Source organism: Sturnus vulgaris, chromosome 10 (assembly GCF_052056855.1).
Source record: "Sturnus vulgaris isolate bStuVul1 chromosome 10, bStuVul1.hap1, whole genome shotgun sequence".
NCBI lineage: Eukaryota > Metazoa > Chordata > Aves > Passeriformes > Sturnidae > Sturnus > Sturnus vulgaris.
Genome location: NC_142252.1, coordinates 24,155,014 through 24,182,552, shown reverse-complemented (window position 1 = coordinate 24,182,552; position 27,539 = coordinate 24,155,014). Strand labels below are relative to the sequence as shown.

General features: G+C 41.5%; 1 protein-coding gene across 1 annotated transcript in view; it reads left to right on the top strand.

Moving 5' to 3' along the window:
* RSRC1 (arginine and serine rich coiled-coil 1) overlaps positions 1-27,539 on the top strand; it is a 108,405-nt gene that overhangs the window by 19,604 nt on the left and 61,262 nt on the right. The window contains exon 5 of the mRNA XM_088171100.1: positions 8,329-8,490. Within this exon, the coding sequence (XP_088027226.1) occupies positions 8,329-8,490 (162 nt within the window). The remainder of the gene's footprint in view (positions 1-8,328; positions 8,491-27,539) is intronic.

The window sequence follows — 27,539 nt, the reverse complement described above, 5'->3', positions numbered from 1 at the left end:
AAAAGTTGGGACTTCTCAGCCCAACTTTGCCTTTTTCTGGTTTTGGTTTTTTTTTTTTTTTTTTTCCAGATCCTTTGGAGAATATTTATTCCCCTCACCAACCTGAGTTTTGGTTCAAATGGAATTTTCTGTCTCAGGTCCTTGCAGCTGGGTGTTGCACACATTTTTTTTTTTAGGGCTGTGTGAGGTTTTTTTGGTTTTTTTTTTGTCCTTGAACTCCAAGACTCCTTGGAATCAGGAAGGACAAGGAATGGCAGGGAATTCTGGCTTTTATTGAATAGGAAAATGCACCAACTTCTGTATTAACTTCTAGTTATTTCTTATTTTATTCCCTAAAGATGATTAGAATTAGATTTTTTTTCTTCTCAGTCATGACGTGGCTACAAAAACAGGGTTAGAAAAAAAAAAAATTCCTGTTTTGGGATTCACTGGGAAGGTGTGAGGGAAATTCAACCTCAAATTCAGATTACCAGGTAAGAACCCAGGTGGGTTCTTACCTGGTAATCTGAATTTGAGGTTGAATTTTAGGAGGGAATCCTAAAGGTGACGAGGGAAAGGATTGGTTTCTCTGCACAGCATTTTAATCCGGGATTTATCCGTGATTTTGACTCTCAGGAAAGTCGATTTTTGGGTTTATTTTGGCGTGAGGTGCTCAGTGAGGAGCTCCTGCAGCTCCTGGGTGGCTTCTCCCCCATTCCTCAGGCAAGGAATTGTGTCTGGATTCCAGGGAAAACAGGGAATTGTGTCTGGATTCCAGGGAAATCAGGGAATTGTGTCTGGATTCCAGGGAAAAAAGGGAATTGTGCCTGGATTGGATGGGAATTGTGCCTGGATTTCCAGGGAAAAACAGGGAATTGTGCCTGGATTTCCTGGGGAAAAAAGGGAATTGTGCCTGGATTTCCTGGGGAAAAAAGGGAATTGTGTCTGGATTCCAGGGAAAAAAGGGAATTGTGTCTGGATTCCAGGGAAAACCAGGGAATTGTGTCTGGATTCCCAGGGAAATAAGGGAATTGTGCCTGGATTCCAGGGAAAAAAGGGAATTGTGTCTGGATTCCAGGGAAAACCAGGGAATTGTGTCTGGATTCCCAGGGAAATAAGGGAATTGTGCCTGGATTCCAGGGAAAAAAAGGGAATTGTGCCTGGATTGGATGGGAATTGTGCCTGGATTCCAGGGAAAAAAGGGAATTGTGTCTGGATTCCCAGGGAAATCAGGGAATTGTGTCTGGATTCCAGGGAAATCAGGGAATTGTGCCTGGATTTCCAGGAAAAAACAGGGAATTGTGTCTGGATTTCCAGGGAAATCAGGGAATTGTGTCTGGATTTCCAGGGGAAAAAAGGGAATTGTGTCTGGATTTCTTGGGAAAACCAGGGAATTGTGCCTGGATTGGATGGGAATTGTGTCTGGATTCCCAGGGAAATCAGGGAATTGTGTCTGGATTCCAGGGAAAAAAGGGAATTGTGCCTGGAATCCAGGAAATCAGGGAATTGTGCCTGGTTTGGATGGGAAAACAGGGACTTGTGCCTGGATTCCAGGGAATTGTGTCTGGATTCTCTGGGAATTCTCAAGTTGTGTCCAACCTGTTTTAGAATTCCAGGAGTTTCTCACCCATGGATTCTTCTCTCCATGCTGCTTTTGCAGTCACTCCATCTTTTCAGAATTGCACTTTTGGGGAATTTTATCTCCTCCAATGTTTGGTAATGGAATTCCCAGGATTTCAAAGTGTGGAATTGCTGGGCTGGGTTGGTGCTGGGGTTTTGGTGAATCCATTTCCTCTGCCCTGAATTTGGCATCATTGGCCACACGAGGCAAAAAAGGAAATTCTTTCCTCTCCCAAACAAATCCCAGAATTTCTCAGAGTGAATCCCAAAACAGGATTTTTTTTTTTCTAACCCTGTTTTTGTAGCCACGTCATGACTGAGAAGAAAAAAAATCTAATTCTAATCATCTTTAGGGAATAAAATAAGAAATAACTAGAAGTTAATACAGAAATTGATGCATTTTCCTATTCAATAAAAGCCAGAATTCCCTGCCATTCCTTGTCCTTCCTCATTCCAAGGAGTCTTGGAGTTCAAGGACAAAAAAAAAACCAAAAACCTCACACAGCCCTAAAAAAAAAAATGTGTGCAACACCCAGCTGCAAGGACCTGAGACAGAAAATTCCATTTCAACCAAAACTCAGGTTGGTGAGGGGAATAAATATTCTCCAAAGGATCTGAAAAAATAAAAACAAAAAAAAAAAAAACCAGAAAAAGGCAAAGTTGGGCTGAGAAGTCCCAACTTTTGTGGTTGGATCCAAAGTTGAAGGCACGAGCAGGAGAATTGTTCATTTGTCACACAAAGATTCCAGCAGGGAAATTCCTCCCTCATTTCCCATCCCACTGCTTTTCATTCTCAATTTTCACATGATGATGTTGCCATTGTTAATATTAATGTGATTCGTTGTTTTTTTTAATGTGAATTTGCTGTGTTTGGAGGAAAAAAACAACCAGGAAAGAATGGGCTGAGTGGAAATTTAAATGGTGCAATCCTGGAGGGAAACACATTTTACAGAATCTCCAAAAAATCTCATGGTTTTCCCTCTTCTTGTTTTTTATTTCATCCTGCTTTTCTCTGGCACTGTGGATGATAATTTTTAAAATCTGAAATATTCTCTTATTCTGAAATAGATTTTGTCACTTACCAACTGTCCAAACTGGTGCTTTGAAAGAACTTTTTCCTCTTAGCATCAGTCTCATTTCAGGTTTAAACTCGGACTCTGGGGCCTGGTTTTGTTATCACTCACCTTATATTGAACAGTAAATTACAAAATGTAGTCTTCTCATGCATATTTTCTATATTTCACTTCCTCAAAGACATGGATTTGAAAATTACAAACTAATAACGACCTGCTATGTTTTATAGGGGCAGCTAAATTTGCTTCACATACACATATTTAATAATTTCTGCCGTCTGAATGACTGCAATTGATACCTGAAATTATTTTACCTTTCCAATAACTCCTACCACGATTTTTTTTTTTTTTTTTTTTTTTTGTTTCCCTGGTGGTGAAGTTGAGTTAAACAAGGAACTTTCTCTCCATGTTCTTTGAAAGAGAACATGGCATTTTGCTGCAATTACTTTTGTGTTTGCACTCTGGCTTTTTTTTTTTTTTTTTTTTTTTTAATTTTATTTTTTATTGCCAGTCTGAGCACCCAGCCTTGATGCAATGCAGTTGTTCCATTGTTCTGGCCCAGCCTTTGGATTTATGGCTGAAGAATTAAAAGAGCTCTGAATTTGTTGGCTTTTGTTTGTGGCCACTGAACTTTTTCAATAATCTAACGAGGTTTGTGTCAGGTGAGAGATGCTTAGAGGAATTCCAGGGGAGAAGTTGACATCTCAGCACTGTTCTTTGGCATGAGGGGGGGGAGTTGCTGTTTGCCAAGAGAAAAAAAAAAAAAAAAAAAAAGATTATTTTTGTAAAAATTGACCTTCCCTGGAAGAACTCAGAGGGAAGAAAACAATCCCTGTCTTGGTTTTTGGGCTCTAATTCCTCTTTACATTTAAAAAAAAAAAAAAAAAAAAAAGTCTCTCTTTTGCAGTTGTAACCTTTTGAAGAGATTAGATTGGACCTCTAAGATAGAGTTCAGTGCTTTAGTGCAATATAATTGGGGAAATACTAAACGCCACTGACCTCATTTCCTTCAGAACAATGAGAATTAATAGTTGCACGTTTTATTAGGCTGATATTCCAGATGTAGTGTACATTTAATTAAGTGTAGTTTCCTTTTGGTTATGGTATGTGGCTCTGCTTTTTGTCGCGAATTCTTTCTAGTTTTACAGTTTTCCACATGTTTTCTTTCACCATTTATGATTTTTTTTTTTTTCCTTTTTTTTTTTCAAAGCGGGGCTATAAGGATTTAAATCACTTTAGCATGCAGCAAAACAGTTCCCATTCAAACAATAAACGCCATTTTAAAAAGCCTTTAGATCTTCTGTCACTCCATAAATATAAATGTATAAAAACATTATGCAGTTGTAGTGCCCACCTGCTAATTAAATGCAGATTTCCTCAAACTTGTTTTAAAATCCTCTTATTTGTTTCAACTCGCTCTCTGCTCAGAATACATATGGCCCTTGTGAAACTAATTATGCTTATGGAGCAGCTGTTAAATTTAGTGCAACTAATTTTATCCAATATTTTACATTTTAATTGATTACCTGCGAAGAAATTAGCAAATTAACACGTATTGTGCACTAACTGAATGGGCTTTTTTTTTTATGGAGACTTTCAATTTTTTACAAGAGGGCCCCGAGTGTTGATGGAATCAAGGCATTTCTTAGGGTTTGGAGGTAGGGAAGTTATTGGTGAGCCTTGATTGTGTGGTGTGAGAATTTCGGGATCCTGAGTGATGCCAAGCATCTGCGTGTTCTGCAACTTGGACATGAAAAGCAGATTGGAAAGTAATGGCTTTTCACAGAATTTTGGGAACATATGGGCTTATCTGGATCTAAGAACTCTTTGAAGATCTTTGAACTTGACTAAATGACTTAACCTTTGGCATGGTGGGTGGGTGTTTTGGGTGTTGTTTGGGGGGGAAGGGGATCCATGCTGGAAATCTCCTCTCCAGCCTCCTTTTTTTTTGTTTGTTTGTTTTGGTTTTGGGTTTTTTTTTTTTTTTTTTCCCCTCTGGTAGTTTCCATAATTTGAACATTTGGGGCCTTGCTTTAATAAGACTAATTGTGATTCTTGTCATTTTTCAACAGCAGATAAAATAGCAAATCTGTCCTCTCTGCCAGATCTGTGGAGTTTTGTTGTGCTTTGGTGACACAGATGACTTTTGGGAGCTCCATTTCAGCAAGTTTTATCTTGATTTCCTGTCCTGTAGATCTTGCAAGATACTTTAATAGGAATTAAGGAACAGGAGAGAGAGAGAGAGAGACTCTCCCCAAAGCTGTGGAGTTGAGGGGACAATTGGGAATGGCCTGAAGCTGATGGAGGGGAGGTTGAGGTGAAATATTGGGGAGAAATTCATCCCCAGCATCCCAGGGAGCTCCAATCCCTGCCAGGGATGGGGGACATTTGATCCAAAAACCCTTTTTAATTTTTAAAAGCTGTTTCCTGTATAGAAATGTCACCTGCCAGCAGTTGAGCAGAGATGTGGCAATGAGCAGAAATTCAGGGATTGAGCATCCAGCCTCCCTGAGCTGGGTTTATTTACACCTGCACAAGGTAAAAGTGAACTCCAGCTGAGACTGGAGCTGAAATTCTTTAGCAATCAATATTTAGATTCCTGTGCCCTTAAGTGAGGATCAATTAAAGGTGATTTGTGTTGCTACAGGGCTTTTTTTTATTTTGTTGTTTGGGTTTTTTGTTTTGTTTTGGTTTTTTTTTTCTGTTTTGGATTTACCTGCAGAGGTTCTGAGAAATCAGGGTTACCTGGGAATAATGGATTTAGGGCAGTGTTCTGTAAGTCTGATGTTTATCAAAACAATGTCTCTGTGCCAACCAAAAATTCAGATTTCCTCTCCAAAATCCTCTTTCAAGTCAAAAAACTTCCTCTGCTTGAGCAGCAAGGATGGATGGACGGAGACTTTTTACATTTGTGATGACAAACCAAAAATCCATTGTGAGGCAGCAAAACGTTCTGCAGGTAATAACCCAGCAGTGCAGTGGTAATTTGATCTATTAATTAGTGTTGCAGGATGGGAGCTGCTGTTGGGAGGTACCAGCTGCTGAAACAGGAACCCAGCCCTGACCCCTGGAGCTGCTCCTGCCAGGAACAGGGACCTGAACTCCCAAATGCTGGACAAATTCCAGAAATGTAATTTATGGCCTCATCTGGATGGAGGATTTTCTTTTGCTCAGTCTGTTGTTGAGTTTTATTAAGCAGTTGTTGTTTCATAAAAGGAGGGATTTTTTTTTTTTTGGGGGGGAGTTTTCATGCTCCAAGAGGTGCTAAAGAAACTTTTTATACTGTTTAAAAAATGTCCCCGTTTCCCTGAGTACTTCATAAAAGTTTTCCACGAGGTGCCATCAGAACTTTAATGGGAATTATGGGATTGTAGAGTGGTGGGATGGTTTTGGAGGGACCTTAAAGCCATCCCATCATTCCATCCCCTGCCCTGGGCAGGGACACATTCCCAAGGCCCAGGTAAGAGAACTCAAGGGAAACCTTGAGCTGATTTTTCCCTAAATACCCCTTGTCTACTCAGGTAGCATCGATCCATGATAAATTATTAAATAAAAATCAGAAAATCTACAAGAAATTCAGGAATAATGAAAGCATTTTTGACACACGAAGAACCAGTCTTAATACTTCTTGATTTTTTTTTTTCCATTTTGTTAATGGATGAATCCTACATTGTGTGTTTGAAGTTATTTTGCATCTCTTTTCAGAAGCAGGAGCAATGTTCTTTTCTTTTGCTGAATTGTCAGGTTGGAGGTGTTAAATTGTGACATGTGTTACATTGTTAAATGTATTTAAATTAAAAAATATAACAAGGCTGAGGTGCAGTGCTGGTGACAAGAGTTGTTCTGATGATGAAATTTGGTAACTCTGAAAATAGGGCAGTGAGATCTCTGAGATTTTCACTCTGGACCTTTACAGCATCTAAAAAAGTGTCTGAATTTGGGGCTGAGTAGCCAAAATCTTCTAAAACCTGGAGATGAAACCCTTGGTAGCAAACCAAGCCGACTGATGCCTGACATGTGACTTCACCCACTGGGATTTTTGGAGGAAAAAGTGATTTAGATGTTTCTGTAGAGGAATTGCAGGTGCTTTTTTTTCCTAGATTAATTTGGTATTTTGCACTTTGGGGATCTTTTTTGTGTGCCTGGAAGCAGCCCCTTCTTTCTGCAGTGAAGGATTTGTTTTCCTTCACCACCTGCACCTCTCACAAGAGTTTTGGTGGCTCCTGTTCTGCTTATTTAAATAATCCAACACATCCTGGAAAAGACTGAACCTGTTTGAATCTGAATCTTTTCCCCAGTTGCTTTGGGGTCAGTTTTTCCCCTCAGTTTACCTGATGCCTTAGGATTTAGCTTTTCTATTTTTCATTAGTGTATAACTCTAAAACTCCATAGCCTCTCAGCTCCTGTTCTCCCATTTCATTCACACAAAACAATTCCTCTCCAAGCCTGGAACTCAATAACACCTCGTTGTCTCAGGTCCTGTAAAATCTAAACAAAAGTGAGTTGGGAGGGAGCAAACTGAGGGTAAATAACTTCATTACTGAAGCTGTAATTGGAGGATTAACCCCTGATATGTAAATGGACCAAATTTATAAAAGTGTGAAAAATTAGTGACCCTCAGAGGTGCTGGGGCCAGTCCTGATCAATATTTTTATTGATGACATGGATGAGGGGATTGAGTCTGTCATTTATAAATCTGCAGGTGACCCCGAGCTGGGAGTGTGGGAGGGCTCTGAAAGGTGATTTTAGTCAGGTGGGGTTTGCTCTCATTCTCCAGGCAGAAGAAGAGGACACAGTCATCCTAATCTGTGCCAGGAGAAATACAGGTTGGGGATTAGGAAAAAAAAGTTCTTTGCAGAAAAGGTGATAAATAATGGCCTGCCCAGGGAAGTGGTGGAGTTGATGCCTTCAATTTTAGCTTTCACATTTTCCAGATTCTGCATTGGTGTGTGACTCTGAACTCCACACAAAGTGTTCCCAGCTCTCCTCCCAGCTCAGGCACACCAAACAATCCTTTGACAGCCCCACAACCAAGGACACGCTGCAGCTCCAGCCCCAAAAAGTGCAAAGAGCTCGAATGGAGGAGAGAATGTGGGAGGGTGGGACTGCAGAGCCTGGAGCTGGGGTTGGACAATGAACCCCAAGGTGGGAATGGACCAAAATTTATAAAAGTGTGAGAACTTGGGACCAGGGCTCCCATTTTGGGGCTCCCATTTTGGGGCTCCCATTTTGGGGCTCCCATTTTGGGGCTCCCATTTTGGGGCTCCCATTTTGGGGCTCCCATTTTGGGGCTCCCATTTTGGGGCTCCCATTTTGGGGCTCCCATTTTGGGGCTCCCATCTTGGGTTCCACTTTGGGGCTCCCATCTTGGGGCTCCATCTTGGGTCTTGCACTGCCCAAGGTGAATCCTTTGAAGACCTCTTAATAAATTTAACTCTTAAGACCTTTTAATAAAATTGAATACATTTTATTCCTTTTTACTTTTCCCATCCTCTATTCCAGGGCTCAGAGTCACCATCCCTGGGTGTTTCTCAGACAGGCTGGGCGTGGCTCTGTGTGTGCCATGGTTCAGTTGAGGTGTTTGGCTGTAGCTTGGGCTCTGTGGTGTCATTGTTCAGTTCCAGGCTGGTGATTTTGGGGCTGTGTGTCCGTGCAGGTCCCGGCAGCGTTCCTACAGCCGCAGCAGCGAGAGGTCCGGCCACAGGAGAACCCCCAGCGGCTCCCGGGAGCGCCGCAAGCGCGACAAGGACAGGGACAGGGACAAAGCCAAGGACAAGGGCAAGGGCAAGGAGAAGGAGATTTATGGCACCAAGGTCGGGTAAGTGAAACACCAAATGGTGGAGCTGGAATTGGGACCATTAATCCCAATATGGAAATGGAGAAAAACTTATGGAAGTGTGAGAGCTTGTGACTCGGAGTCCATCTTGGGGCTCCCATCTTGGGGCTCCCATCTTGGGGCTCCCATCTTGGGGCTCCCATCTTGGGGCTCCCATCTTGGGGCTCCCATCTTGGGGCTCCCATCTTGGGGCTCCCATCTTGGGGCTCCCATCTTGGGGCTCCATTTTGGGTCCCATTGGGGCTCCCATCTTGGGGCTCCCATCTTGGGGCTCCATTTTGGGTCCCATTGGGGCTCCCATCTTGGGGCTCCATTTTGGGTCCCACTTTGTGGTTCCATCTTGGTCTTCACCTTGGGCTCCATTTTGGGTTCCATCTTGGGGCTCCCACCTTGGGGCTCCATTTTGGGTTCCATTTTGGCTCCCACCTTGGGCCTCCACCTTGGGCCTCCACCTTGTGGTTCCATCTTGCAGCTCCATCTTGGACCCAAGTGTCTTTTCCCTCTTGTAATGATTTTCCTTTTTACCTTAAGTTGTGCTCTATGTCAGCTAAGTGGGAATTATTCAGGATGTTTGAAGAGTGGGATTTTTAGGGTTTTACAGTTCTGCAACGTGGTGACATTTGCCACTAAAGGATGGTTTGGTTTTCCACCCTTTCCTCCCTGCTTGGTTTCAGGTGGGTTCAAGAGCTTTCTGCACTTTTAGTATAAACATTCTTCCCATATGTAATAACCATAATTTAGGGGCAAAATGAGGAATATTGGAAAGCATGAAGGCTTTTTCCCTCATGGATTTCACTGTTCACACACAATTCCACCTCCTCCCAGTGGCAGAAGTTCCTCCTGGGCTTTGCTTGAGGCTCAAAAATGAAATTTTAGCACAAACCTTGCTCTGGGTGAGCGATGGGAACCTTTGAGAACCTGCTGGCACTCCAATTTCTGCTTGGAATAACTTGGGTTGTGGATTGCAGGTTTCAGGAAAGGCAGTGTCATTTTTTACATTTGATGTCATTTATGTCATTCTCTCTGCTTTTTCCATCAGGCTCTTGTGCAGCCTTTCCTGGGCTCTTTGTCTTTTCCCTGTTGGTTTGATCCCTTCCAAACCCCTCAGTGTTTTCTTGTCTCCTGGGGAATTTTTGGAGCAGCATCTTCCACCCACATGTGAGCTTCTGTTGGCTCCTGGAGTTTTCCCCTTGTTCCTTGTTTCAGCAGGAAAATTTCAGATTGTGCTGGATCCAGTTTGAACTCTCCAAGCAGATTAATTTCTAGATCAGCACTGAAAGTCTCATTATTCTCCAGAGCCCTTGCAGAACCTGCAGCATCAGGGGTTCTGTAGTGGAAACAATCCTGTGACCTCAGATCCTTCCTCAAAGGCACCTCAAGGAGCAGGTGTGGTTCCCAGTTGAAATTCATGGCTGTTTGGAATGTATTTATTCAAAATAGCTGCTTTGGAGCTGTAATGAAGATCAGCCTGGAGCCAGATTGTGGGAAGCTGGAACATAAATTCTCAGGTGCTGCTTGACTTTATAGTTTAACTTTGCATAAAAGGAGGTATTTCAGCTTGGCAGCACTGCAGCTTATCTGAGAGATGTTGTATATTTGGGGCTTTAGTGCTCCTCTAAAGCACAGAATCAAAATGCTTTTTTTTTTTTTTTTTTTTTTTTTCACTAATTAAGCAGTGAATTTGTGGCTCCTAATGATGATTTTCTATCCTTGGCTTGGGTGTGTTTGTGGATGTGAGGGGGGAAAGCTCCGTGCTTGGGGTTTTTTTTGGGGGGAAGCTTTAGATTCTTTCAAGGGAGATCTTGTCACAGTAAACATCTCAAAGAGAAATTTCAAAAGTAAAAAAAATTAAAATTATTAGAAAAAAATATTATTCTGGGCATTGTCCTTTGGCATTGCCCATTTCAGTGATGATTTGCTAAGGTTGAGCACTGAATTTCTTCATGAGATGGGTTCTGAAACAGCTCAACTCTTCTCCTTTTATATCCTGAAATCCACTTGTCCAACCTTTATGGGGGGGAATTGTGGCAGCAGCTGCTGGAAATGTGGCCTGGGAGCTCCAGGGAGTTCCCTCCACTCCCAAATCCCAATTTCAGACCAGCAACATCTCCACTCAGCTGCCCAAGTCTGCCAAAGTCAGACCTTTTACAGTCCTACAACGTTTTTTTTTCCATTCTTTTTTTTTTTATTTTACTAATCAAAGCATTACATTCATCTTTTATTTATGCTTTTTGAAATTTGCTTGTTTTAAAACAACCTGCACACGTGTCTTCATTGACCTGGCTGGGTGTGCTGTTGAATTTTGATGTTTCAAGTCTTGATCAGCTTCAAAACATGCAAATTCTGTTCTTCTCAGATGTGTTTTTCATGAGGTTCCTTGTTCATTGTTAAACTGGAGGGGGGGAAAAGCTACCAAAAGCTTCTTAGTTTGAAATAACTTCTCCTTCATTTTATGGGTCTCATCGTTGTTTGTGTGCTAATGGAATTTTGGGTTATTTCTCCAAATGATTTTGACAATTTTTAATGGAATAAATTAAGAGCAGCTCCTCAATTAAGAGAAGTGGTGAACCATTAAAACCTGAGTGGTTTAATTGCTGATCCTTAATAAGGTTATTGACACATTTGGGCATGGATGGTTTCACAGCTTCTTCAATTCTTTGACAGATCCCAGAATCCTGGAATGGTTTGGGTTGCAAAGATCTTAAATCCCATCTCATTCCACCCCTGCCAGGGCAGGGACACCTCCCACTGTCCCAGGCTGCTCCAGGGGCAGCCACAGCTCCCCTGGGAATTCTATTCCAGAGCCTCCTCATCCTCCCAGGGAAGAATTTCTTCCCAAAATCCCATCTCTCCCTGGCAGAGGGAAACCATTCAGGATTACAGAGTCACAATTACAGAGCTGAGGAGTTCACTGTTCAAACACAATCTCCATTTTTTCCTTTCAACTCCACACTTCGGGTCTTTGGAGTTTCACTGAGGTCCCCCTGGCCAGGGACCTTTTTCCAGTGGCATTTCCCCAAATCCTTGCAGTTGGATCCATGCCCAGAGCCCCGTGGATGGGACGTGGGTGACTGATGGCTGTCGATGAGATTTTTATTTTATTTTATTTTATTTGCTGTTTGCAGAAAACACCAGGAGCAAAGTGGGAACCTTTGGATTTTCCCGAGCCAGACTCTCCTGGAGCTTGGCACACCATTTTTTTTTTTTTTTTTTTTTCCCCATCCAGTGCAGTGGGGATTCATTTGTGGTAATTAGCTCTGATTTGCATATAGGTGATGAGTTGTGTGGACAGAGCACCCCCAGAGCTGCTGGGATCCCAGGGGCCCTGTGGGAGCTGTGTCTGAGCCTGGGCTGGGTGTGGTGTGTGAATTAAACATTTATCACCCTCCCAGCCTGCCAGCACCGAGCTCTGCATGCAAAATTTCTCGGGGAGGACAGAGGAGGTTTGTAAAGAGAGATCTCATTGCCTTTCAGCAGCCGTGGAAATGTTGGATTGGGAAGGTTCCTGTGGCACGTGTTACACCAGGAACTGAAGGGCTGGGGACGCTGATTTTTGTCTCTCTAAGATCTTTTCCTCCAAATCTTACCTGACAAAATCCATTTGCCAAGGAGCACAAACGTGCAAAGGTGAATTGATGTTCAGGCTGCTACAGCACTTGTTTAATTTGCACTGCTCAGGTCTTGAGTTCAGTTCTCTTTGGTTTTTTGAATTCTCTTTGGGGTTTATTTCAGAGAGGAAAATAAAAAGTACGTTGTGTTTAGTTTGTAACTCAGGAGTCCAAAAGGAAAATAATATTAATTTTGGAAGTTTTGATCCCAAATATAATAAATAAGGGTTGCTACTGGGTGGAACCTTGCATGCCATGGTTCAACCTCGATCATTTTCTTGTTGAATTTTAGGCATTCTAGAGCAGGTTCTTGCAGGAAAATGATGGCAGAGCCTTTCCTGCAATAGAAATGGGCTGGTGGGAATTGTAGAGTCTGTGGCCAAAAATCCATCTTAAACGTGGACATTCCTAGAAAAACTGGAGAACTTCTTCAAAATCTGTTTAAAAATTAGCAACTGCATTTTGAGTGCTGAAACCAAACTACTCCATCCTGTGGTGGAAAGTTGTCTGAAATGCTTATAGGAAAAATATCTTTTGTCAGAGGGGGGAAAACCCTTTCCTTAATCCAAATTAGGTTTATTTTGTGTCTGGGCTGAATTGTGAGGACTTCACAAGAGTTCCAGTTGTGCTGCTGAGAAGTTTTAAGTGTTTAAGTTTAAAGATGCCTGGTAGGACTCTTGGGTTCCAGTGATTTCTTTTGGTAACTTCCTGAAGAGCAGCTTCTAAAATTCAATGTCAAGTTGAGCCCCTTGCCCAACCTGGGGTACTCCAGGTGAATTTTTCAGGATCTTTAGGGTGTAGGGTCATGGGAAAGGAGTCACTTATCCATGATAAAACCAGAATGCCTCTTCTGTTGGTTAATTAATTAATTTATCATTCATTTTGCCTTCCTTTCCACCTCCAGAATGCCAAGAGGAGGTGATGAAGAAGTCCCCTGGTGGCAGTGGTGGGTCTGTGGGTGACCTCAGAGCAGTGGGATTGAATCCCTTGGCCTCTCAGGATCCTGATGTGTCCTGGTGGAGCAGGAGCTGAGCAGCCTGGCTTGGTTCCCAGGGGAAGGATCATGGGAACATCCAGCACTGAGTGCCCAGAATGCCCTGAACCCTTCTTGGTATGAATTCAGAATCCATCAGCCCATGGAGCAGAGAGCTCCTTGTGCCAATAATTCACCATCCTGGTGGGTTTATTCCCAGAGTTTTGTGCCAATAATTCACCATCCTGGTGGGTTTATTCCCTGAGTTCCTTATGACAATAATTCATTATCCTGCTGGGTTTATTCCCTGAGTTCCATGTGTCAATAATTCACCATCCTGGTGAGTTCATTCCCAGAGTTCCTTATGACAATAATTCCCCATCCTGGTGGGTTTATTCCCAGAGTTTTGTGCCAATAATTCACCATCCTGGTGGGTTTATTCCTAGAGTTCCCTGTGCCAATAATTCACCATCCTGCTGGGTTTATTCCCAGAGTTCCTTATGCCAATAATTCACCATCCTGCTGGGTTTATTCCCTTTTTTCCCATAGATTATGACAACCTGCTGCTTTGCCCTCTTGCTGGGCGTGTGTGGGGTGATGGATGAGGAGTCCCCCAGCTCTGCTGGCAGGCAGGAGGAGGCAGCTGAGAGGCCAGTCCAGGCCAGTTTCCTCCCAGTAAGTCAGCCAAAGGCTAATGGGAAGCAGAGGAAGGGTTTTCCCTGGAAAGGACTCAGCCCTGCACATGCCCAGAGCAGCTCGAGGGTCACTTGCCTTTGACCGAGATTTGTTGCTATTGTTGTCTAAGCTCTGTTGGCCTTGTTTTTCTTTTTGTTTGCTAAAAAATCCCCTTTTAGGACTCAAAAGACTGGCCATTTATTTAATAGGCAGCAGCATATGGGATGATTTCTTTTCCTTTCACTCCCAGACAGCTGGAAAAGCCAGCGTGGATGGGACACGTGTGGAACAAAACTGTGCAGGAGGTGCTGGGCAACCACTGGCTCTGGGAAATAAATCGGTTTTAGTTCAGAGCAACCATTTATTTGTCATTCATTAAGTAGTTTTTGTGTTAAGTACCAAAATGTAAGTTTTGTGTTCAAATTCAGTAGCTCAGAGTGTCAGTTAGTGATGGCTGTCAAATGAGCTTCCCTGCTAAATTCGTGGACTATGTTGAGGGAATTATATTTCTCTCTATTTCCAGAAATAGGTTTTGGAATGCATTTGAAGGCAGTATCTTCAAAGACACACATTCTTTTAAGCTGTTTAAAATTTTCCAAACTCTCTGCTCCTTAAAACTGCCAGCCACCACGATTGTCCTTTTATAACTATATAATTTGCATTATCCTGGGGTTTTTTTAGTGGAATCATTCCTTGAACTGGGAGTGATCCTGCTGGAAGAGGGTTTTGTTTAAACACACACAGGCTCTGAATGTAAACATGGAGTTTTGGGTTGGTTTTTTTTGTTGTTTTTGTTTTTTTTCCCTGAGACACCTTGTGCAGGGAGAGCAGCTGACTATTGTTTTAATGGGCTCCCTTAATCTGGGCAGGAGGAATCCAAAGTGAATGATCCAGAGCTGTGCAAATCCAGTTAGTGTGAGCTGTAATCTCTTTAGTGGCTTGAAGGAGTTGGAGTGGCACCGAGACACCCTGCAGATACTGAGCAGCAGAGATAGAATAATCACCTCACCCTGCACCCTGCTCCTGCATCCTGCCACTAAAACCACCAGTGCCCAGCAAGGATTTAGGGAAAACCCAGCCCCAGAGCAGGCAGAGGAGGGGCAGGTCACAAACTGCTCATTGAAAAGTGAAGTGAAAATGGAATTCACACTAAAATAATAAATGTGCTGTTGCACCTCGTATTTTTTGGTTGGGAATGCTTTTTGTGGAATGAGTTTACCTGCTGTGGAGATTAGAAACCATCCATGGCTTTGGTTAGGAAGGGAAGGAGCAGCTTTGTTTTTGGAGGAAGCATTTCTAATCCTGGTCTAATTTTGGACCTTTGTGTTGTTTGGTGTTATAAAATAACGTGACAAACTTAAATGAAATAATCTAAACTGTTGATCAGTGATAGGACACGAGGGAATATTTTAAATTAAAGAGAAAAGAGATGGAGATTTGGATATTGGGAAGGAATTCCTGGCTGGGAGGGGCTGGGATGGAATTCCCAGATTTGCTGTGGCTGCCCCTGGATCCCTGGAAATGTCCAGGTTGGACATTGGGGTTTGGAGCCCCTGGCACAGTGGGGGCTGTCCCTGCCATGGCAGGGGTGGCCCTGGGGGAGCTTTAAGGTCCCTTCCAACCCAGATCTCTCTGTGATTCCACGATTTGCTCTGATTTTGTCCTTGGCCCCTCGTGATCCTGTGCAGGGCAGGATGTTCCTACTCAGTGGAGTAAAACCCCACAGAAAACCTGTGCTTTTTGCTCTGCTTCCACTCCCTTCCTTTGCAGTCACTTCCTGTTGGAAGAGGGAAGCATCTTGGATCTTGGAGAAGAGGAAGATCCAAATTTTCCAACCCAAATTTCCCATTCTGAGCATTTCTGGGTCTGGTTCCCATCAGAGATTTCTGGATGCAGAGGGTGCTCCTGACCTTTGTGTCCTCCTGTGCTCACTGAGGATCCCCTGACCCCTTCTTGGCATGAAACACCTTCAGTGCCCCGTGGGGCAGAGTGCTCCTGGTGACAAGAATTCCCCATCCTCTTGCCTTTATTCCCTTTTTTTTTCCATAGATTATGGCAACCTGTGCATTGCACTTTTCCTGGAGGGAGAAGCCTGGGAATGATTTCCACTCCAGCCATCAATTTTTTGACTTTATTTGCAGTGTAAAAAAAAAAAAAAACCAAAACCCAACATCTTTAAATATCCCTGAAAGACAAGGCTGGGAAATGCTTTGGGTGATTTGCAGGGTAGGAATGGGGAGACCCAGAGGGAACATCCTGGATTTTCCTGGATCCTGCCTCGCTGCTCAGCTGCTCCCAGCAGCTGAAGTTGTTGTAATCCAAGGCCCATTTAATGGTGAATTATGGAATGGTTTTCCCTGGACTGCAGTGGGAGCAGCAGGATCAGTCCATTCTGGGCACGTGGATTAAGGGATTGATCAGGAGGCTCTGCCTTGGCTGCTCAGGTCACAATCTTCTGAGGCTGCTTAATGGGATGGTGCTGTGGCCAGGAGGGAAAAGGGAATTTTCCATTGATTATTGACATGGGCATTGCTTGTGCTTTGGAAAATATCAGGGAAAATCCAGACAATGGATTTCTGGGAGAGGGTTCAGCACAGGAATGGGGAATGCAGGAGTGAGAAGGTTTCATGTGCCTTCCTCTCCCTTTTTCCTTTTTTATTTTCCTCCTTTGCTCTGCCTTTATTTCCTGACCATGCTAAACAATGTTAAAAAAAAAAAAAAAGGGTGAAGTTTTGGGTCTTGTTGCACTGGGAGTTAATTTAAAGGTCCCTTGTGAGTCAGGAGCACAAAGATGGAAGAGAAGGAAAGGGTTTCTATGGAGTGGGAGCCACGAAATCTGATTTAAAGGGTCTCAATGTGCTTTTTATTGAGGAGAACAAAAGATTAAAGTCCATCAATTAATTTATTAAAAAAACAAAACAAGCTTTAGGCCACAGAGCTTATTGGAAACTCTTTCCATGAGCTTTAAAGGGAATTTTAATAATTTTGCTGCTTTTCTCTTTTTTTAAAATATTCAGGCTACAATAACTCAGTAAATTGATAATAGATAATTAGGTCTTCTTGTTGTAGGCTTGAAATTTTATATGCTGTAGGTTTTAGGTGTAATTTTTGAAACTTTAACTCCATATTGTAAATTCTGACTCATGGAAGTGCCTTGTTTTTAGCTTGTGCTTCTCACGTTGTCACAGGAGAGGAATTTTCTCCTGACAAAGTTTCCCAGGTTTTGAAATATTTATTTGCTCCAAGCTCCAATGACCAACCTGCCCTTGGACACATCCAGGGGCAGCCACAGCTTCCCTGGGAATTCCATCCCAGCCAGGAATTCCTTCCCAAAATCCCACCCATCCCTGTGTCCTGTCCCTCCATCCCTTGTCCCAAATTCCTCTCCAGCTCTCCTGGAGCCCCTTTAGGTTCTGGAAAAGGCTCTGAGCTCTCCCAGGATCTTTCCCTTCTCCATGGTTGGTTGGTTCTCTTCCTTCTCTGCAAGTTTTGGAGCGAATTTTGGAGCAGTGGCACCAGAGGAACAGGCAGGGACTGATCCCAGGAAATTCCAATCCTTGGGATGGCCCTGGTGGAGCAGGGAGGTGGCACCAGGTGAGCTCTGTGTCCCCTCCCAACCTGCCCCGTGCTGGGCCCTGGGTGGAGCAGAAATCTGGGAAGAGCTGCAGGGATTTCCCCATGGGAAATGAAGGATGTGCAGGGATTGCACTGGAGCTGCTGGGAGCATTGCTGGTAAGGGAGTTCATCACAATTTATGTAATATTTCTAAAATATATTCCCCTTCAGTGCTTTTCAAAGGTCTGCCCAAATGGGGTTTTTTCAACAATTCTGAAAATTTTGGGAGCCCCAGTGCAGGGATTGCATTGGAACTGCTGGGAGCATTGCTGGTAAGGGAGTTCATCACAATTTTTTTTAGCAATTCTGGAAATTTTGGGAGCCCCAGTGCAGGGATTGCACTGGAGCTGCTGGGAGCATTGCTGGTAAGGAAGTTGATCACAATTCATGCAATATTTTTAAAATACATCCCCTTCAGTGCTCTGTCCAAATGGGTTTTCTTAACAATTCTGAAAATTCTGCCGGTCTTGGATAAATGATCCTTCCAGTACTTCTCTTCTGCTGTGAGCACGTTCCCATGCAGAGAAGAAATGGTGAAATCCCTTTTCCAGTCGGGTTGGGAAGGGCCGTTTTGGGAAGTCAGGATCCAATTGCAGCGTGGCCCTTTTCACACACGATCCCAGAGATATTCGGGTGTGCCAGCAGAAATCCAGGGCTCACATTTCCATTCCCCCTGCTCTGCCTTTAATCCCGTGCTGTGTTTATGTAATGCAATAGAAATGTTGCTAACGTGATTATACTTTTCTATCTTATTAGCTCCAATACTGAGCACAATAAAATGGAAAACTGTTTAAATGTTATGTTTAAGTGCTTGAGATAAGAGTTCTTGTAAATGAAATGTGATTACATTTCTGTAATAGATCTTCTCTGTCTGCTCGGACTTTGTTGAGCAATGTAATTCTTTTGGGATTGTTGTTTCTAAGTTTGATTTCTTTATTTATTTTTTTTCAAATTTTGGTAGGAACAGCCATGTAAAACGTTACACACCACCAGACAATGCACAGAAGTGTCTTGAAAAGCCCGGCCGAGGCACTAAACCGTGGCTCCATAGTTTTTTTTTTTTTTTCCTTTGTGATAACCAATTTGAATTAACCATAATTCCCCAACATCACCTTGAATTTCCATCTGTGTAAACCCCCGACGTTCTTAAGCGTTTTGCATTTACCTAATGCTCCGGGCTATTTGTGCGTGGCAAACTGTGACTATCACCAAAAGTGGGGGACGATATGAATAACAATTGTTTGCTGATCTTCCCCCCCTGTATCTCCCTGCATAACCTGCAGCCTGCAGAGGCTGAGGAAGTGGCAGATAGCTTTTGTCATCCCTTATCCTGCCTGTACACTTGTAAGGAAGAGCAGGGATAATCGCCTAAATCTAATTAGGGGTTAAAAGAGGCCATGACTGTGATGTGGCAGCGAGACACCTTAGTGTAGCAATCCTGTTTGCATTAGAAAAAGAAGGTTGTCATATTGATTATTCAAATGAGCTTCTGTTGGCCATGGCTCTCAATGGCTGCGTGCAGCTGAAGCACTGGAAGGTGCCAGCTTTGGAGAACACATTATGGGATGTCTTGTTCGCTCATTTCAAGGCTTTCCAAACCCGGGCTGAAGGAGTTTTTATTGTGAGAATTAAGGGTTTAAGTGACCACTGGAAAATGAAGTTGGGTGATGGCTGCAGATTGCTCCGAGGCGTTCAGTGAGGGCCAATGAATTTGGTGCTCTCGTCTTTTATGGAAAAAAAAAAAAAAATCAGTATTGGAGTTAACAGATCTTGTTTGTGCATTAATTGATGTTTAGTTCAAAGTCAAACAGAGCTGAAAAGAATAAAGTAATTGCATTCAGATCAATTCCACATCCAAGAGATAGCGAATTCCCCCGGCTCTGCCTTGGGGGGCTGTGTTTTAATTTAAAAAAAATAAAAATAAAAATTTATCTGGTGCTGGGCTATTACAGCTTCTCCAATATTTCTCAGCACTTGGCTTTTTGTGACATCCTGAAGTGCAGGAGATGCTTCAGAATGTGCTGATTTCAGTGTAAATGCCAGATGTGGAATGGGGAAAAGTGTTTGAAAAGATCAATTTATTCATTTTTTTTAAAAAATTAATATTAATTATTACTAAATTTTAAATTTATTAATTTTAAAATTAATTCTCTTTTTGGCCCTTTCATAGCCCACCAAGTAGTGTGCTGTGTGTAAAAACTGCACATTTTGCTGCTGCTTTTGCCATGGCTTTGTGCAGCCTCTGTCCTTAGAGATTTACCAGGAAAAGCCCACCTTGAATCCCAGATATGAGGCAGAGTTTCCAAATTTCACAATGCAAAATGTCAAACAGTTGAAATGATTTTCCCTGCAGTTTGGGCATTGTTCACTCCAGCTGTTGCCTGTGCTGGATTTCTGCTGCTGGGCAAAAAAAAAAAAAAAAAAAGAAAAATTTACATCTTGAGGCAACTAAATTATTTTATCCTCTTGTACACAGGTACAAAGTTTTCAACTTTATTTTTCAATTTCTTCACTTGATTCTTCCAGTTTTTTCCATTCTCTGCTTTTGGTGCTGGTGTCAAAGTTATTCACCCAAATGCTGACCTGGTTGGCTGATGCCATGATGACCAGAGGAAGGAGATTTTTTAAAATATATATATATATTTATTTTTTTATATATTATTTATTTCTGTTGCTAGAACATCCTGACCAGTTTGAAGGGCCTGAAAGTTTTCAAAAACTGTTGATGTAACTTTGCAATATCTTGCTTGGATATAAAATCAGCAGTGCCCTGCCTTTGTGTGGCAGCTCAGTGCTGAACCCAGGGATGTGTTTGGTGCCTTGGAATTGTTCCAGTTCCACTTTCTGGGGCTCCCCCCTTTGTGATTTCTTAGCAAGAAAAAAATAATTTTATATATTGAAATTGCAACTTTTAGCCCAGACTGAAAATGAGGGAAAAGCCAATATATGAAGTTTTGTTTGTTTTTTTTTTTATTTTCTCCAGCAATATCAAGGTGCTGTTTGTGCAGGTCAGTCTCTCATTTTGCACGTTCATTCTAAATTAAGGAATTATTTATTGAATTTAGGAAATTTTTTATTTCCTCTTAACCCCTTTCAGCCACAAGTATTCCAACGTTTCCCCACCACTTTCTTCCACCAGCAGTTAGCAAAAAATTCAGGTTTTTCTGGTTTATATCAGTGAGATTGGCTGCATTTTTAAAAGAGGGAAATAAGACAAATGTGAAGAATGTTGGAAGAGGGGAAAATCCTTAATCCTGGGAGCATCAGGAGAGGCAGAATTTCCAGTTGACACTGGGGGTTTTTTGGCTGCTCCTCCTCCTTTCAGATGATATAAAAACTCAATTCACCACCTTGAAATTGAGGTAAAAATAAATATTTGAATGTGAAGCAGCAGCACTTGGGGCTTGTGTTAGAGCAGCAGTGGGCAGGGGCTCAGGAATGGTTCACTCAGCGATTTTTGGAGATTTTTTTTTTTTCCAAGCTCAGGGGCTCTGTGAGGTTCAGGGGAGGAATTTAATCCCTGAAGGATTGGTTGGGTACTGGATCCCAGAAATTTGGGATTTTTTGAGCTTTCTGGAGAACACTGCTTTGGAGCTGAGGCCTTGGAGAAGCTTCCAAAATTTGAGTGCTGGAGTTAAAATCAGGGGTGTGTGGTTAAATAGAAATGTGTGATTGCACATGGTGTGAAAGGTTTTAAATTTGAGTTTTTATAATATAGAAATAGGGATGGGACAAGATGGAGGATTTTGGGTATTATCTTTTTTCTGTTTTCTTCCCTCTTCTCCATGGTTTCAGGCAGTTTTTGGTTGGACAGTCAGTGCTGCCCTGAGGGTCATGGGAATTTAATTATTGGGTTAAAAGTATCAATAATATAAGAATTAATTCTCTATTGGATTATTTAGCTTTAAAAGATCTTGTAACTGGCTAAATTCAGCTCCATTTTGCTCACTTTTAGCTGGTGGCTGGGAGTGCTGCAGAACTCTCTGTACTTTAGATAAAATTTAACAAACAACCAAGCCCAAACCCGAGAAAATTCATCTCCTTTGTGTTTTTAATCCTGACCCTGAGTGAAGACAGAAGAAAATAATGAAGACACACCACTAAAAGAAAATAATCAAGACACACCACTAATTAAATGGTGCAGACACAACTTTTACAGGATGGAGCCCTGGAATGATCCAAAAATTGGCTCTTCCATTTCCTGATCTCATTTAATTGTGGGATTTGGACAATTTGGTGCTCTTGGAGGTCTTTTCCAGCCTCAGTGATTCCAGCAAATCCCTCCTGAGCAGCAGGTGAGGGGAATGCTGGACTGACACATCAATTTGGCTGCAATTTCCTGGTTGGATTTGGAATTTGAGGTGTTTTTGGGGTGGTTCCCCTGGTTTTTTTTGCAGGTTTGGAATTCTTTCCTCCAGGAGGGCTCAGGGCCAGCTGGATCCTCCACATTTCCCAGCTTTTGTATGGGCTGGGAATCCTCTGGGAATTGCTGCCCTGGAAGGATCTGGACATTTATTTGGTCTTTTTAATTTTTTTTTTTTTTTTTAATAGAATATTTCACTTCACCTCCCAAGATTTGCAGGTACAACAGGAAGTGTTGGTTTTAATCACCAACCTCCAAATTCCTTAAGATCTGAGTTTCCTCAGAGCCCACCACGTTTATGGTGCTCAATTCCTTCAGGAATCTCTTCACTCTACACCAAAAAAAACAACTCTTGGCTCTAGAACCAGACATGTCTTCTATTTTATATTCCTGTCTTATATTTTATATTCCTGTCTTTTCCTGGCCTCATTTTGCTGGTAAATCAATAACGTGCAACACTAATTATTTGGATTTCGTTGGAGAAATGCCAAACCACCAAAAAAAAAAGAAAAAAAAAAGAAAAAAAGAAAAAAGCTTTGTGGAGATGCATGGGGAAGGTGTCCCTGCCTGCCTGCACTGAGATGGTTTTTCAGGTTCTATTCCAACCCAAACCATGCTGGGAATTCCTGGTCCAGCTTTTCCTTGGGGAGTTGATTCCATCCTGCTCTGTTTCCACTGGCCACTTTGATTTGGGAAGTGCTGGCAGTGAGAAATGCCAAAGGAAACCATTGGGGTTTGTTTCTCACAGCAGGGAAAGGGGAAAAGCAAATTATTGAGAGCAAGACCAATGTGGTGTGGTAAAAAAAAGCTGAGATTTAATAATTCTGGAAATGTGAAACCTGAAGGAGATTCTGAAGGAGCACGAAGAGCTTGGTGGTTTGGGGTTTTTTTTTTGTTTGTTTTTTTGGTTTTTTTTTTAGGCTGTCAAATTTTCTGCCAGAAATACAAATGTTGATTGAGGGGAGCTCACACCACGCTGGGTTGGACTCGAGTTCTGTGTTTGTGTTTGCAGCCCAAAAATGCCCAGCCCCGTTCAGAATCCTCTGAAATCCCAGGTGGGACCTGACAGGATCCCAGCCCATCCCCTCTCCTTCATCACCTCCAATTAACTGGTTTTGATTGGATTTTTTTTTTTTTATTTCCCCCCCTCTCATGTTTTTATTTAATTTCAAAGCACTTCCAGGTTATTTTTATCACTGTCTTTTAAGCTTGGGTTTGGTCTTAGTTTGAGACTTGCAATAATTTTCTGTTTTTATTTAATTTTGATGAAATATTATTTCTTCCTCTTCATTTGTGGCCAAGGAACTTGAGGAATTCCCCCCTCAAGCTTGAACAACTTCAGCTCTCCCTTTAAAAATTTTATAAATTTGTCTTGCAGCACAGCCCAGCGTGGAAGTTGTTGGAAAATACAATTTCCTTCCTTACTGGAATTTAGTCTGGGCTGCTTGGAATGAACATCTTTGAAAAACCAAAAGCCTTCCAAAGGTTTTTCTTGGGGCTACATCGAGTTGAGATGCAAAAAAAAAAAAAAAAAAAAAAAAATTTAATTGCAAAGGAAAGCCTAAAACTCAAATCTCTTCTGACAAAAAAAAAAAAATGCTGAGGTAGTTGAGGAGATGAAATACTCTCAGATCAGTAGATTTGCTCTGGAATAGGGAAATTCTAATTGTGGAATAGGGAAATTTTAATTTTTAGGGGTGAAAACCTGGACCAGTCTGACCCATCTGAGAATATTCTGGGTCCCTCAGGGAAATCAGCCCAGGCTGGGTGAAAAAAGAAGAGGAATTAAACCAAAGCCTGGATTAAACCAAAGCCTGGATTAAACCAAACTGGATTTTTGTCCCCCTCACCAGGGATGCCTAAAGAAAAAAAAAAAAAAGTTTCAAGGTGCTAAACCTGGATCAAATGCAGTCCTAGGTGCTGGAATTTCAGCAAATTTCAGGAATTTGTGGGGTTCAGCTGGAGCTGCCAGGGATTCCCAAATAGCTCCACTCCTCTTCAGGGATTTTGGAAACCTTTTTTTCCATTTTTGGGTTTAAAATCTCTGCATTCAGGGTCGCTGGGTGATGCTGGGCCTTCTCCTGAGCTGTGCAAACGAGTTGCTTGTTGGTTCATTGTTATTTTTTTTATTAATTGTTTATTTTTCAGCAGCGTTGGTGCCATCCTGCTGCTGCTTGGACAGCAAGGGAGCTCATCCCAAATTTCTCCTTGGGTTTTTTTGGGACTTTATTAATTTTCCTTAAAGTCCTGACCCTGCTGTTTGAAATCTGTCACTTGCTCTGAATTTCTGTTCTAAGTGCAGCATCTTGTGCTCTTTCAAAACCCTTCAAAATGGTGTGAGTTTTAAATTAATTTTAATTTTAGATTCTTTCTTTTTTGGGAAGGAGGGGCAGTAGGGTAACAAAACCAGCTGTGGTCTAGTGCTTCATGGATAGAGACATTTGGGGGTTGGGTTTGTTAAAATGTTTGTTTTTTTTAATTATAAAAACATCTCTGTGTTGAGAAGCTTTGAAGAAAAATAAAGCTGTAACTTGTGTGTTTAGATTTTCCATAAAAGAAAGCCTGACTAGAAAGGAGCATTTGCATGAAGAACTTGTCTGACTTTTAGTGATGGGCTCAGAAAAACAATCAAAAATCTGAGTTCTGCAAAGTAGAATAAGAAGTGATGGCTGAGGTGAGTCCCTGGCTTTGAGGAAAGAGATTTTTGCTGATTAATAAAGTAAATTATTGGTTATAAGTTGGATAAGCTGAGGTGAGTTCGAATATTAAATTTACATTTAGCTTTGTTCTCTGAACTGAGATCCGTGGGGATTAAAGAAAGGAGGAAAAGAATTGAAACAAACAAAAAAAAAAGACTAATTTGTTTCTAAAATCAGTGTAGAAGCTTTAAATTGCCACTGGAGGAGCCTTGAGGTTGGAAAAGATTTCAAGATCATCAATCCCAACCTTTAAAAATGAATCTGCAGGAACAGAATGAGATCTGTGCAGTGGAACCAAGGCTCTGTCTTGTAATGTGAATTTTGAGCTCTGAGCAAAAGCCTGAAGAGTTTTATCCACAGGTCTTAGTGCAAACTCGGGTTGCCAGCAAATAAGTTTAAAATACTTAAATAAACTTCTAGAGGATTTTTTCCTCTTGGGAAAAAATCATGGCACAGAAAAGAAAATTAGAAAAGAATGACAAATAATGAATTCAGCTGAAGTGGAGCTTGCCTTGTTTCCCAGGCAGAGAGCCTTTAATTGGTAACTTTATTTTTATTGAATATTTAATGAGCAACTGGCAAATGTTTCCCCCAGCACAATTTTCACGAGCATTCACCGTTTTTTTTTTTTTTTTTTTGAGCAGTTTAGGATGAATTTAGACAAAGATGGAGCCGTTCAAACACGATGTCATTTCAGCGTGCTGTGAAGTATTTACCAAAGATTATTGCAGAACTTGTTTAATGAGCATAGATAGTTAAAAAAAAACAAAAAAACCAACCCCAAACTAAACAGGCTTGTGGTTTCCTTGTGGGATTTTTTTTTTTTTTTTTTTAATCACCAGACTGAGTGCCTGAAGGAATAGAGGAAGTGAATGGACACCAATGTATCCAAATATCTCATTTTGCCTAAAAGCAAGTGCCGGCAGATAAATGCCCATAAAGGGATTTCTTTCTTAAGCCCCGTGGATTTTTTTTTTTAATTTTTTTTTTTAATTTTTTTTTTTTTTCCCCTTTGCAACTTTTTTTTTTTTTGTGTGTGAGTTTGAAATGAAAACCATTCATGCCGTGCCCCAAAGAAGGGCCTTATTGAATGGAATAACAGTGTAATGTAGCATTGAAGGCAGGATTGAAAGTGATTATCTTGTTAACTCTTGACAGTTACCGCCAGCTTGAAATAGAACTGGCAGGCTTGATTTGCAAATGAATTAAAGCTTTTTCATTTGGTGCCAGCATCATCTTTTTATATTCTGATATGACAGATGCTGTGTTCCGTGCTTTTGTTTCTCTTCACTCTTCTACTGGCGAATGGAAAACAAAAGATTATGAGAGTAATTTTATTTGCATCTTTTCTCTAGGAGTTTATTCTTTGTCTGGAAGTTTTTAATCTTATATTTATTTATTTTTATTTTTTTTTTTGGCAACGATTTGTTTAAGAACAGTATTGTTCCTGCAGAATAACATTTCATTAGGTTAAGTACAGTAGTAATTGGGTGAATGAGGGGGATTTAGAAGCTTTCAGCAAATGGAAAATTGATTGCACTCAAATTGTTTTAAATTTCCTCCCTGACTTACACTTGTATTTGAAATTCCTCGGAGCAGAGGGGAAGCTCCCGTTTCAAATATTTGTGTTCGTGGTGAGTATTTGGGGAGCTGGGACCATCCCCGTGCTCTCCTGCCTCTTTCCTCGTTCACCTGCAGCATTTCCCCACCGGTCCTGACAGGTTTTTTTTTGTTTTTTTTTTTTTTTTTCCTTGAGTTTTGCTTTCCCAGCGCTGTTGGGAAGGATGAATTAGGGAAACTTGAGAATAAATACGAGTGCCTAAGCAAAGACTTTGAGAATATGGAAAATGTAAGTGAAATAAAAATGATGGTGATTTTCGACTGTGTGGCTGAAAGCAACCGAATGCCTGAAGGCCCCTTGGTTTAGATAATGTTGGATGCTGTGAATACCAAAAAATAAACAAAAATCCTTCTTAGGCACGGCAGGAAAGGTCCCAGAGAAAATTTAAAGATAAGAAAAGCAGCAAAACGTGGTAATACAGTGATTCCTATATGCGTGCAAACGTTAAAAAAAATTGTATCTTGTATTAAATTGGTTAGTAGAAATTAAAATATTCAGCATAGAAAAAGATTTAATGTGTTGTAAAGGGGGAAATCTCTCTCTTATGCTCTTATTCTCATTTTTGTTCTGTTCCTCTCTGTGTGCTGCTCTGAGCTGTGGCTGCAGTTCCTCAACAGAATAAACTGCAAAAATTAATTAACAGCACTTCCGACTGCCACTGGTGTCCACCGTGGAAATGTTTCCTTGCACTTTCACCTACAGGATGTGTTTTAATTGAATATTCATTAAATCATATCACAGAGCAGGTAAACCAGGCCAAAGTTGTCCCATTTATTGAAGGCTGGTGTTTAATTGCTGCCACTGCAAACGGGCACCAGGAGGAGAAATCTCACCCAAAAAAAAAGGGAAAAAAAAATCCAAAAACCCAACCAGACCCAGCTCCAAGGACTTAAACCTGATGGTGGCCTTGGAATCATCAGGTTGAGCTGAGGAGGGGCTTGAAGGAAACCAGGACAGAGGAATCAGCTTTGGGGTTTTGTTTTTTTTTTAATGGGATTTTCATAGCTGATCTGAATCCTCCATACAAAAAAACCAGGAGATTTTGGGGTGGGTTTTTTCTCTTTTGTGATTTATGGGATTTTCATACCTGACCTGAAGCCTCCATGAAACAAAACTAGAAGATTTCAGGTTCTTCTTTTTCTCTCTTGTGGTTATTTGATCTCTTGTAATTTGTAGGATTTCCATACCTGACCTGAATCCTCCATGCAAAAAAAACCCCAGGAGATTTGGAGTGGGTTTTTTTAACTCTTGTAATTTATAGGATTTTCATAGCTGATCTGAATCCTCCATGAAACAAAACCAGGAGATTTTAGGTGGGGTTTTTTTATCTCTTGTGATTTATGGGATTTTCATAGCTCATCTGAAGCCTCCATGAAACAGAACTCGAAGATTTTGGGTTCTTATTTTGATCTCTTGTGGTTATTTGATCTCTTGTAATTTATGGGAATTTCATACCTGATCTGAATCCTCCATGAAA